Source organism: Peromyscus californicus, unplaced genomic scaffold, assembly GCF_007827085.1.
Source record: "Peromyscus californicus insignis strain IS unplaced genomic scaffold, ASM782708v3 Scaffold_13__1_contigs__length_99412109, whole genome shotgun sequence".
Classification (NCBI taxonomy): Eukaryota; Metazoa; Chordata; class Mammalia; order Rodentia; family Cricetidae; genus Peromyscus; species Peromyscus californicus.
The window spans coordinates 40,947,745-40,959,885 of NW_026294424.1; the positions used below are offsets into that span (position 1 = coordinate 40,947,745).

The window sequence follows — 12,141 nt, forward strand, 5'->3', positions numbered from 1 at the left end:
AGTTATCTGTATGCTGTGTCTATTTGGGGGTGTGTGCACGTGAGTTTGGGTGCCCATGGAGGTCAGAAGAGTGCGGCTGTCTCCTGGAGTCATAGTTCCATGGAGTTGGTTGTGAGCTGCTGGACAGGAGTACTAAGAACACAGTTCCTGAGTACTAAGAACACAGTTCCTGTCCTCTGCAAGAACAGCAGGTGCTTGTAAGCACCGAATTATCTCTATAGCACCTATCATCTCAGCAAGGGTTTCTGTTGTTTTTATTTTTGAGATTGTAATCTAATTATATTTCTCCCTTCATTTTCCTCCCTCCAAACACTCCTGCATACCCATCTCCTTCAAATTCATGGCCTCTTTTTTCATTGTTATTGCACATATATACAGTATTTATACACATACACACCCCTAAATACTGCCCGCTGAGTTCATATAATGTTACTTGTATGTATATTATCAGGGCTGACCATTTGGGTACTGTACAACCAATTGGTGTGCTCTTCCCTGGGGAAGACCACCTCAGCCACTCCCAGCTTTCCTCAGTTAACTGCAGCTCTATGTAGGGTTGAGGCCTGATGGGCTTTTACCTACCCAGTTTGGCATGTTATTATATATATTTTTTTTAAATCAGACTTCTATACTTTACCGGCCTGGCCTAACAGTGCTGCACTGCAGTGTTACATATGATATTCTAAAGCTTTGAGTCATATTCCTGCAAACATCATAGATGAGGACATAGCACACAAACATTTGTTTGTTTGTCTGAAGACAGGGTTTCTCTGTACAGCCCTGGCTGTCCTGAAACTTGCTCTGTAGACCAGGCTGGTCTTGAATTCAGAGATATACCTCCCTCTGCCTCCTGAGTGCTAGGATTAAAGGTGTGCAACCACCACCGCCCAGCTACTGAACATACTTTTTTTTTTTTTTTTAAAAAAAGACATTATTTTATAACTAAAATGTTTATTTAAATTGTATATAAGTTGAATGACTGGCATAATAATGCTTTTTACCTACTGTAGATTCCACATCCTTAGATTCAAGGTATGGCTCAAAAACATTCATGACAAAATTATACCAAACATGTACAGATATGTTTCTTGTCATTATTTCCCAACAACAGTTTAACAGTTATTTATACAGTATTATGAATTCTAAGAAATAAAGAAATGCTTGTTGTAGGAAGTAAGTAAGGGGAAGAATATATGCGGGTCATACGCACATATTATAGCACTTTATTTTATGAGACATGAGCAGGTAGGAAGTTTTTTATCTTCAGGGTCCTATACCCAATCTCTCATGGATACCAGGAAATAATTTCCTTCCCTCTTCCATTTTTCTCTCTCTCTAGCTATAAAGAGGCATACACAATACAGCTTTATAAATGGTTAAAATAGCATGCAACATATTAGGCATTACTTATTACATAAAGGACTAAAATAAGGTTATCAAAAAATGTTCTGCCTCTAAAGTTCAAAGTTTACAAAGATTAATACTCTCAAATGACATATTACTTTGCAGTCAATTATTTTAATTAATTATTTAATTTAATTTAATTATTCTTAAAACTCTCTTAAATAACCTACAAGTATTTACATTATTTAAATTCTACAACCTAAAAAATTACTGTACATTATGAAACACATTTTCAAAACATGAGGATTGTACTCTATTTACAGAAATCACTATAGTTTATGTGGAATGTAGAACCTAAAGCTAGTAACAGTTAATTCATTTATCACCCATTTCGTGGTCCCTATCAGGTGGATTACAGCTTGGTAGATGAGTGAAAAAATAACATGATACAGATTTTAATTAGTTACTTTATGTTCCATTTTTTATATGTAATGGTTTAGGAAATCCAGTATATTTAATTTTTGTGTGGTAGTAATATAAACAGGCCTAGTCTCTGAGAAAAAGAGGACATTTCCTCCTTCACAGATGATTTTAAATGTATGAGAAAAGAGGAATATAAAATGGCATGTATGTGAGAGGATTTCAGTTGCCTTTGATGCTAGTACTAAGCAGCAAAACATAGGCAAATGTTTTTAAATATGGTAATTATGCCTTTGCACCAAAATTAAAATTAGTGTCAATTTAAAAAAAACTATTATTTTTTTTTAAATTAATTTTCAAATTAGAACAAAGGGAACGGAGTGGACATGACAAAGTTAGTTATAAGAAGTATCTAGTAGTAGGTGTCTTTTCTACACAACTGGGTATATCAGTTAGCTATGCAAAGAACTGTAGAGGTGGTTGTCTGTACTTCATTCACCCCTGAAGTACCGCCCTAGAAGGCAGCAGGTAACTGCTAGCTACCCGCGGCCCCCCCCCCCCCCCCCCCCCCCGCTCGGGGCGTGGCCGAGAAAGGGACCCCTTAAGAGGGGAAATGCTTACATGATCGATTTCTTGGCTACCTCATGATCCTGGATGCTGGATTGCAGACCAAGTCAGAGTTCTCTAGAGAACTGTGTTAGACTGTGCCTCACCTCTCCTGGATCCTGTAACCGATCCCTTTGCTGGCTGTAAGTTTACCCAAAATAAACCTCTTTGACTATCAGATAAACTATGTGGAATTGGCTCGATAATTACCACTTTAAAGAACCCAATACACATAGGTTTTAAACACTACCATTTCCTGGGAAATTGGGAGAGGAAAAATCCATTCACTCACACATCATAACTTGATGTGCTTAACACAGGGAAAGAATTAAATAAAATATGGCATCAAAGAGTTCATAGTTTAACAGAAGACAGATAAGCTAAAGCATAACATGGAAATGAAAAGCACTATAAAGAGATCAAACAGTGTAGGAAAGGGGATGTAGAAGAGTTGAAAATGAATACATAAAACTCGTGTGTCACACATAATGCCTCCTATGTGTCAATGTGGGCTCTACCTAGAAAGATGTATATAGGAATATGAGCTTGCGAACACTCAGGACCAGAGACTCAAGAGATGACTCAGCAGTTAAAGGAGATGAAGGAGTGCTTGCTGCTCTTGCAGAGGACCAGAGCTTAGTTCCCAGCACCCATGCTAGGCAGTTTACAACACCTGTTAACTCTAGCTTTTCTGGCCTCTGTGGACACTTGCACACATAAACACAGAGATATACACATCTACACATAAAGCTTAAAACAATCAGGACTAACAACAGATTTTTTTTTTTAACAAATCAAAAATGAGAGCTTGTAGCTACAAAATTAGGTAAGATTCTGCAATGAAAACAGACAAAATTAAAAGGAGGCTGAAGTTCTAGGACAGAACATTTCATGGATGAATTTGGAATAATGGAAAAAGCTAGGCCAATAAGAAGACTCAGTGAAGAAGTGCATTTGCCACCAAGCCTGATGACCTAAATTTGATCCCCAGGATCAACATGGTGGAAGGAGGGACCTGCTCCTGCAAGCTGTTCTCCACCCCCCACCCCCCACCCCCGTACACATGGTAGCACAAATGCACTCATAAACATATAATAAATCATTATATTTTTTTTCTAAGAGGAAAAATTTCTTTACTCCAATGTATTCATTCTCTCTCCATTGAATTCAGCCCAGGAGGAAAACGGTAGAGAGAAAAAGACAAACAAGTGTTCAGAGAGCAAAGAAACAGGAAGGAAGCCATGCAGTAAAAATTCAGGGAACCACGTGTTCCTGAGGGGAGGAGGGATTAACAGTCAAACACTTCAAGGTTGAAGCAGTCCAAGGTGGACACTTGGTTCTGGAAATTAAAGGTTCATGGCTGGAGATGTAGCTCAGAATAGTGCTTGCCTCATATACTCAAGGCCCTTGGTTTAGTTCCCACCACTATACAAAAGTAAATTATAAAAAAGGTAGAAAGAAATTAAGGGGTATAGTGGGCATCTTATGGTTTTTCTTTTAAGGTTACCTCTGTACTGTATAGTATCTAAAGTCTCTTGTTTTTAGCCCCCATCTTACTTTTCAGAGATTCCAAGTGTATCACTATAAACACACACACACACACACACACACACACACACACACACACACACACACAAGTTCTTCAACTGACAACAACGTATGATGAAAATAAGATGAACATAACTGAATGTGAATAGTAGTATATGGGTTATTTTATTGCAATAAAATAGTTTCTTGAAAGTAAAAGTGCAGACCATATAAAGGAAATTTAAAATATGACACAACTTTATCACAAATGAACACCATGGGAAGAAATTTTATGGCCTAAATGAGTCATGTCAATTTAACTTAACATGAAGATGCCTACATTTAGATAAAGGCCATACAAGCATAAAAATAACTAAATTCTTAAGAAATCACATAATATGTATTAATTCTAACCCATCCTTAATGAACTTACTTAATATTTATTTCATGCTATAGTATAGAGCTTCAAGAGTATGAATAGAAAAGATATAGAGAACTTTATATGTAAAATTTGGCTATTATTAAATTTAAGGGGAATATGTCGATTAGTAGAGCTTTCAAACAACCAATCAAACCCACCATTAAGCATTTTTTTTTCTTGAGGGACCATATACCATACCAGAATAATAGTTAAATGGTTTCAAGGGATAGATATATGGGAGTAAAAAACAAAGCAGGAAAAAATTGATGAGATATTTTCATTTTATTATATATCTACCATTATGACTCAACTACTATGTACATCGTACAATTTTGGCAAGATTAATTTTTAAAAAGAGCAGCATATTGCATATTCTGGGACCATATAGCAATGATTTTCATACTTTAGGTGATCAGAGAATGTGAACCTAAAATCTAGAATATCGTTTAGTTTACATGGTAACATTTGACAAGGTCATATATAGCTACAGGATTATGTTAATATACATAAAAACCCTGATTTCATGCATATACGTGTAATATATATTATACATATGCTATTTTTAAATAAAATCTAAGAAATTAAAAAAGTAAAAGAAACATAAACTAAGGGATATTAGGGCTATAGCTCATTGGCAGACTGCTTGCCTAATATAGGTAAGGCCTTGGGTTTGTATCAAAGCACTACAAGAGCAAAACAAATGGAAACCAGGGATTGATATTCATACCATACATAGTAATACTTAACTACAAATAGTAAAAGCAAACTGTATACATATAGGTGCTAAATAATTTACTTTATTTATTTAATTTATTTATTTAAATAAAACAAATGAAGCACTAACACTAGTACATGCTTAGAGAAACATATAATTGAACATCATTTATCTTATTATTTACTCATTCATTCAAGAAATATTTTCTTAGAGGGGGCTTTAATTAGGGAGGAGGGAGAAAGATTAGGAGGAAGGAGGTAAAAAATGTCAGTAAGGGTGTCAGAAAAAGTCACAAGGAATCATATCTAAGTTTATAAATGATACATGTAAATCTGTGCATAGATATACAGTTTAAATGAAGTTTTTACGTCTGGACTGACAATGCTCCCCACAAGAGCCATAGACTATCTCATAAACCCCCCCTAACACCAGGCATGAGAAGCTCCTACTGAGTTGTCCAAGAGAATCACCAAACATAGGCTGTTGCTATTGTCCATGGTTCCCCCCAAGAGCTTGAAGGTAAGTCCCTACTGCTGAAGACAACATGTACTTTGGACACAGGACCCAGAGGATCTGAGCTGGCTCTGACCCAAAAGACTCCTCCCCGAGGACTAGCATTCAGGGTACCAAAGGTGACATGCAAGCTTCCAAGGGAGGGAAGCAACAAGTAGTCCCACCCAGCTATCATGCCTATTAAGTACAACAATGACCAACATGGCATGGTATCTCTAAGGGTACAATAGTGGCATACATAGCTTGTTGGTAACCAACAGCTCTTTAACTGGACTTATGGCCCATTCAACAAGGGGAAAGTCATGGTTGGTACTGGAAACCTAGCCATGAATCTTGAAGGAAAACTGAGAACCTATTACTTCTACTTTACTAAATCAGCATAATCCCTAACTACATTCTAGATATTTATCCTTATACACACAGATAAGTGTACTTCTTACCCTTCATTGAAGAAACTTCTCTTTGTAATAGATGGAAACCATTATAGAAAACTACAACTGATCAAAATGCAGAGTTGTGAAGTCCAGTCCCAACTGATACATCTACAACACAATTCCTACACCTAAGGCTCAGGGATCATTATGGAAGAGGGAGTGAGAAGAGCCAGAGGTTAGCTGTGAAATTTCATCTCCTAGAAATGTCAGAAAAGCCACACCCAAAAAGTCTCATCAACATGGCCTGAACAAGGACAGTACCAATAGACAGGCTAATATAGAAGGGAGAGTCTTGTGGGGCTTCAGCTCTAGATAAAAAATAAACAAACAAACAAATCCCTATAGGTAACTAAGAAATATTGGGAGTAGAAAATAGTCTTCTATAAGGAAGAGTGTCCCAATTGGCTACCCAATACCATGTCTTAACTACGTGGAGTGGCCTTAATAATTTCACCAATAACAGAACCTCTTTTTTAACACTGTTTTAGAATCAGAGGAGGTGGACACTGCAGTAGTCTGAAACAGAAGTGACTCTCTGGGCTTGAGTCTTTCAACTTGTGGCCTCCAGCTGGTGGTACTGTTGAGGGAAGCTGTGGGACCAGGCTGATGGAAATGAGGCTTACAGCCCAGCTTTTGGTACTATTCTTTGCTGGCTGCTGTGCAAGGAGCTGTGCCTCACATTCCTACAGAGAACTCTGAAAGCTGGAGTTGTTTAAGCCTTCATGCCTTCCCCACCATGAAGGACTGAAATCTTCCGAAACAGTGAGTCAAAATAAGCCTTCCCTCTCTTAAGTAGTTCTGTCACTGAAATGAAAAGAGTGACTAACACAGGCTTTAAATGCTCAATCTTAATTGGTGACATTAATCCAAATAATAATAGCTTACATTTATCATTAACATAATCCTCAAGATTCCACACTAGAAAATACAATAAATAAATTAGAATAGAATATAAAATTTTACTTTACATTTTGACCAGATGATCAGTATAAACCTGTTGCTCAAATTAAGTAGCAAAATATCAATACTACTGCTGTCAATATCCAGAATACCTAAAAATGATCAAATTAAGGAATGTTTCAGAAAACAAAAGCTTCATCAATATCTTAACTGCTACTCTAAAGATTTATGTATTTCCTGTCTTTAAAAAATATTTATTACTTGTTATTTCAAAGTATAGTTAATTACATTTTTAAAAGCAAGAAATCAATTAGTTAACAGAGTTAATATCATTAAAAGGTATCCTTTTCTGTCCTCATTCTGGTCAAACCGGACTGGAAATTTCTAAAATGGTTCTGTTCTGAAGGAAAATAGTCAAACAATAATAAAAACCTAGCTAAATCCAGAAAATGGTGATGTACTAAAAATAACGGAATTATCAAAGGAATAAGGCAAAAGTACTATACTAGTAAGAATCTTTCATTTAAATTCTCTGTAATCTCTCAAACGATCATGAAGAAAACAAGAAATTCCCAAATGGAGAGGTCACTAAATACCCAGCAACACTCACCCAACTATTGGTAGGAGACCTCTTGGAGACCCAGATGCTTGAATCAGCTGAAATAGTACCAAGTTTTTACCGATTACTCTTAACAAGGCAATGGAGCATAGGCTAACTCCATACTACAACAAACTGAAAGCTATTAATTAATATTGACAACTCTACTTACTACCATTTTAAATGACTCAAAGGAAGAATAAGGAATAATGATTTCCAGTGTAAACCAAACTATACTCTGTGTTAACTTTAATCCTTAGAGATACAAGACCGACAATCATGTATGATAAACACACTGACAGAATAGTTTTTCTAAATTAGTGTGTTACAAATCTTAAAGAAAATGCATCACATACTTTAACATTGGGTCCCACTAAAAATGATGAAGAAATATACTTTTTGAGATAATACAAATTCTTCAACACTGTTTCAGTAACACACAAGCAAAGGCCTTTTGTGTTGTTGTTATTTCAGTGTTTTTAAAACATAGCTTTTGAGGCCTTTTAATTATATTAGTGATTTTTGTAATCAGGATTCTCATAACTGAATCCAAAAAACTTCAAAGAGTTAACAACTAAATGAAAGACTCAAAGATGAACAATATTTTTAATATACTATTTATATTTTTAAAATATGAAGTTATCATCTTAGCCGAAAACATATACTGGAACCTAACTTTAAAGAGGAGTAAAACAGAATCAGTGCCAAGGTAAGAAGAATAAAGCAGTGTTTTCTCAATCTCTAGAAGCTGAAGAGAAAGGTAACCTCATCCCACACAAACCCAAATGTTCCTTTCTCCAAACATCCACATTGGGTTGAAGAAAGACAACGTATAGCCACGGGAATGGCTAGGTACAAAACATGGAAGACCCTATACTTTTCCCAAGTCGTTTAAACACAAAAACTGCTTTTGTCTTATAGATATGTGTCAAGTATGGGAATAAGTGAAACAAGATCCATCTGGCTGAAATACGTCAGACAGACAAATACAGAACAGACTTTTTAATGTCAAGCATGCATACTGAAGCTGATGTCAGCTTCAGTATGCCAGCTGAAAAATGATGTAAGAGATACATTATTAGGGATAGGTCTGCAATATAATGTATCTATAACTTCATCATCATCCAACAATTTTTAAGACTTGAGAATAGCAATAAAATAATGAAAGTCAGAAGCACAAAAATATTTTGAAAGGTACCTATGAAGGAGAAATTTGAGAATAGGATGCTGAAAATAAATAGCTAGCACAAAAGAACTGATAATCTTATTGGCCCTATAAAGACAAAGAAAGAAGTAGTTAAGAATAAGTAGAGACTGACAGATAAAAAAGTCTTCCATGAGAAAAATTCAAACATTGCAAAATTTTAAATGACAAAGCAAAGCATGCCAGTATTACCTTTCTTTCGAAAGAGTGCATTTAGGTAATTTTCTGCTTGGCATTCAATCTTATCAGTGTGGGACTGGCCCTGAGATGATAGCTCCTCTGTTGGCGTTGACTGTGAAGAATCAAGAGATGGTATACAATCCTAAAATTACAAGAAAGTAACATACCTAATTACTTTTCATTTAAACCTGAATTCCAACTAAATATGTCAAAATTGTTTCAATGTTCAGTTGTTCTGCCTTTTATAAAATATCAAATTATACCCAAAGAATATAAAATCTGATAGGATTCAGGAAAAAACAAATATACTTCTAACAGGGGTCAAAATAGCCTTATTCCTTACTAAAATTATGGTAAAATATGTGTGTGCTGGGACGTGAGGGTGAGGGTGGGCAGGCACTGCTGAAAATTTTACTCTATGCATGCCAGTGAAGTAATCCTGCCAGAGGTTTAACAAAACAGATGAGCTTAAAAGATTCTTCTTATCACAAGAGATAAGGAATCAGAGTTTCTCACCACTAAGAAGATGCTGGTTACACACATCTATGTCCTCTATATAGTAGGTACATATTTCATCATGAACACAGGATATATTTCTGATAGCCAAAGACTTTAAAAGTAGTGAAAGGGTTATAAATAGTAGCATATTATCCCCTTACTACCAACTGCTAAGAATCCAGACTGTAGAGTGGTCTTATATAAACTAGGTCTCCAAGCTCACCCTTGGATACCTAAAATACCAACCTGACCTAAAGTGAAGTTCATGAGTCAGGGAGTAATAGGAAATAAATGTGAAGGACGAAAGCCAAACCAAACCAAAACCAACCAACCAACCAAACAAACAAAAATACAAAAACAAAAAAAGAACAAAAACAAACAAAACAGAAAGAAAGAAAGAAAGAAAAAGAAAGAAAGAAAGAAAAAGAAATAAAAAAATAATGAATTTTAAAACATTTAAACTAAATGTTGGACATATTCTTTTCATTCAACAAAATCAAGTATTTAAATTTTCACTGAATCACAAATTATCAGAATAAATTAAGTTTAAAAAAAAAGAACTGTGTTACAATTGTGTGATTATTTTAAAAATAATTTCATGGCACTAAAACTTACACTGACTGCTTCTCTCTGTAGGTTACAAAATGAACATTTTTCATCCATAGACCAGTCAGTCAGCTCTTCTGGTTCACAGTCTTTAAAAGAAGGAAAATATTCATTAAATATACTAACTTTATTAAAACCAGCAAAATCACCATCTTCCACAGCAATGGCAAAAGGAAAAATGAAAAATACAAAACCTAACTACTAAAAGTAAGGGGAGAAAGTCTAACTTTCAAATTAACCTCTTGATATCTAGAAAAATAAACAATAGGCCATGAGACAAAATACCAAGAAAAATGAGCTGGTTATAGATTAAGAATTTTCCAACAGAATTTTAAGTATCATCTAATCACTTCAAAGATCCAGTCATCACTATTTATTCATTTCCTTTTTATTTTCATTATGACAGTCACAACAAAGGGGGTGATAGAAGGAAGAAAGGAATAAATTTTGCACAATCTGGAAGAAAATACAGCACAGAGAATGGAAGAAAGGACCAAAGGTGTCAAGAACACCCAGATTGAGAAAATGGAATGATGCCTACAAAAATAAGTAGCAATCCATTCGGAGACCAAAAATAAGGCCATTTCCAAAAGCTTAGTTACAAGAGAGAAAGATGCAGTAAACAAATAGGGTATATCATCCAATGCAAACCATGTACTATTCTCCACAGATTAGGGTGGAGAATTAGTGCTGCTCTCAGCCTTGGTCAGAGAAATTCCTGTTTACAGTGCTGACAATTAATTCAGAGACTCATAATTCACCAAAAAGTGCCGAGAACAAATGACTGTTAAGTGCTCAGCCCTACAGGACATCTATATCACACTCCCTCCACCCTGAGACTCAGGAAACACCTTTGAAGAAGGAGCAGAATTTAAGAGCTGGAGCATGAAGAGGAGTGTTGTATTCTGGATGGGACAGAGCTATTGGACCTATGAACTCACAGAGGTAATGGTTACCTGCAGAAGACTGGGCTGATCAGACATTCCATCATAAATGCCAATTAGGCCCACTTCCCCATGAGGAGTTAAAGGCAATTAGTACATGCTGGCAGAAGGGAAGTCCTGTCTGCAGTAGTGTAGCCACTGGTAAATTGTCCTTGCTCAAGTAAATAAATCAAACCCATGCAACCAACTCTAATTAAACACAGAGGGGCATGAAAAACTTAGGAGAGTTGGGCCGAGGGGCTCGGTGGGAGGGAGGTTAAGTGAGGATATGTGGACAGTGGAAATACAATCAAAGCACATTATAAACATGTATGAAATAGTGACAATAAAATTTAAACCTTAAATAACTTTCATTTTTTCCCCTGAATATTAATTTTTATAACCCAACAGTTCTAATATATTAAAGTTTCTGGAATACAAAAACACTTATCTGCTAAGGACATTTTAAGAAGGCATGGTAACATTGCCATTCTAATTACATTTAGTAGATGCACTGATTTCTTTTTGTTGTTGTTGTTTTGTTTTGTTTTTCGAGACAGGGTTTCTCTGTGTAGCTTTGCACCTTTCCTGCATCTTGCTCTGTAGACCAGACTGACCTTGAACTCACAGAGTTCCGCCTGCCTCTGCCTCCCAAGTGCTGGGATTAAAGGCATGCACCACCATCGCCCGGCTTAGATGCACTGATTTTTAAAATCACTGTTTACGGTCGGGGTGGTGGTGGTGCATGCCTTTAATCCCAGCACTCAGGAGGCAGAGGCAGGCGGATCTCTGTGAGTTCGAGGCCAGCCTGGTCTACAGAGCAAGATCCAGGAAAGGCACAAAGCTACACAGAGAAACCCTGTCTTGAAAAACCAAAAAAAAAAAAAAAAAAAAATCACTGTTTACAACAGAATGTCCTTCCAATTTTTTTGCCTAAATAAATTTGCATGCAGAACCTTACATACAAAGTCTTTACCATCTGAGACAGCTATACAATGGCTAAATGGAAACTATTAGTGTGCTACAGAAATTCTTTCAAAAAGCAAAATGGAGCTGAAGACATGTCTCTGCTAAGTTACATAGAAAATAAAGTGTACCATTCCTAGAATGATAATGAACAAAAAACTGATTAACGTCACTCCTAGGGCCCTTTTACATTAATCAAACAGAGTGGATGATCATATAAATCTGTAGAAAGAATGCAAAAAATTTGTAGAAAGATTTTTGTAGCACAAAAGTACTTACATACATT

General features: G+C 35.9%; 1 protein-coding gene across 1 annotated transcript in view; it reads right to left on the bottom strand.

Annotated features, from left to right (window-relative positions):
• Lcorl (ligand dependent nuclear receptor corepressor like) overlaps window positions 1-12,141 on the bottom strand; it is a 172,200-nt gene that overhangs the window by 78,276 nt on the left and 81,783 nt on the right. Inside the window, 2 exon segments of the mRNA XM_052734898.1 lie at window positions 8,875-9,004; window positions 9,976-10,055. Of these exon segments, the coding sequence (XP_052590858.1) occupies window positions 8,875-9,004; window positions 9,976-10,055 (210 nt within the window).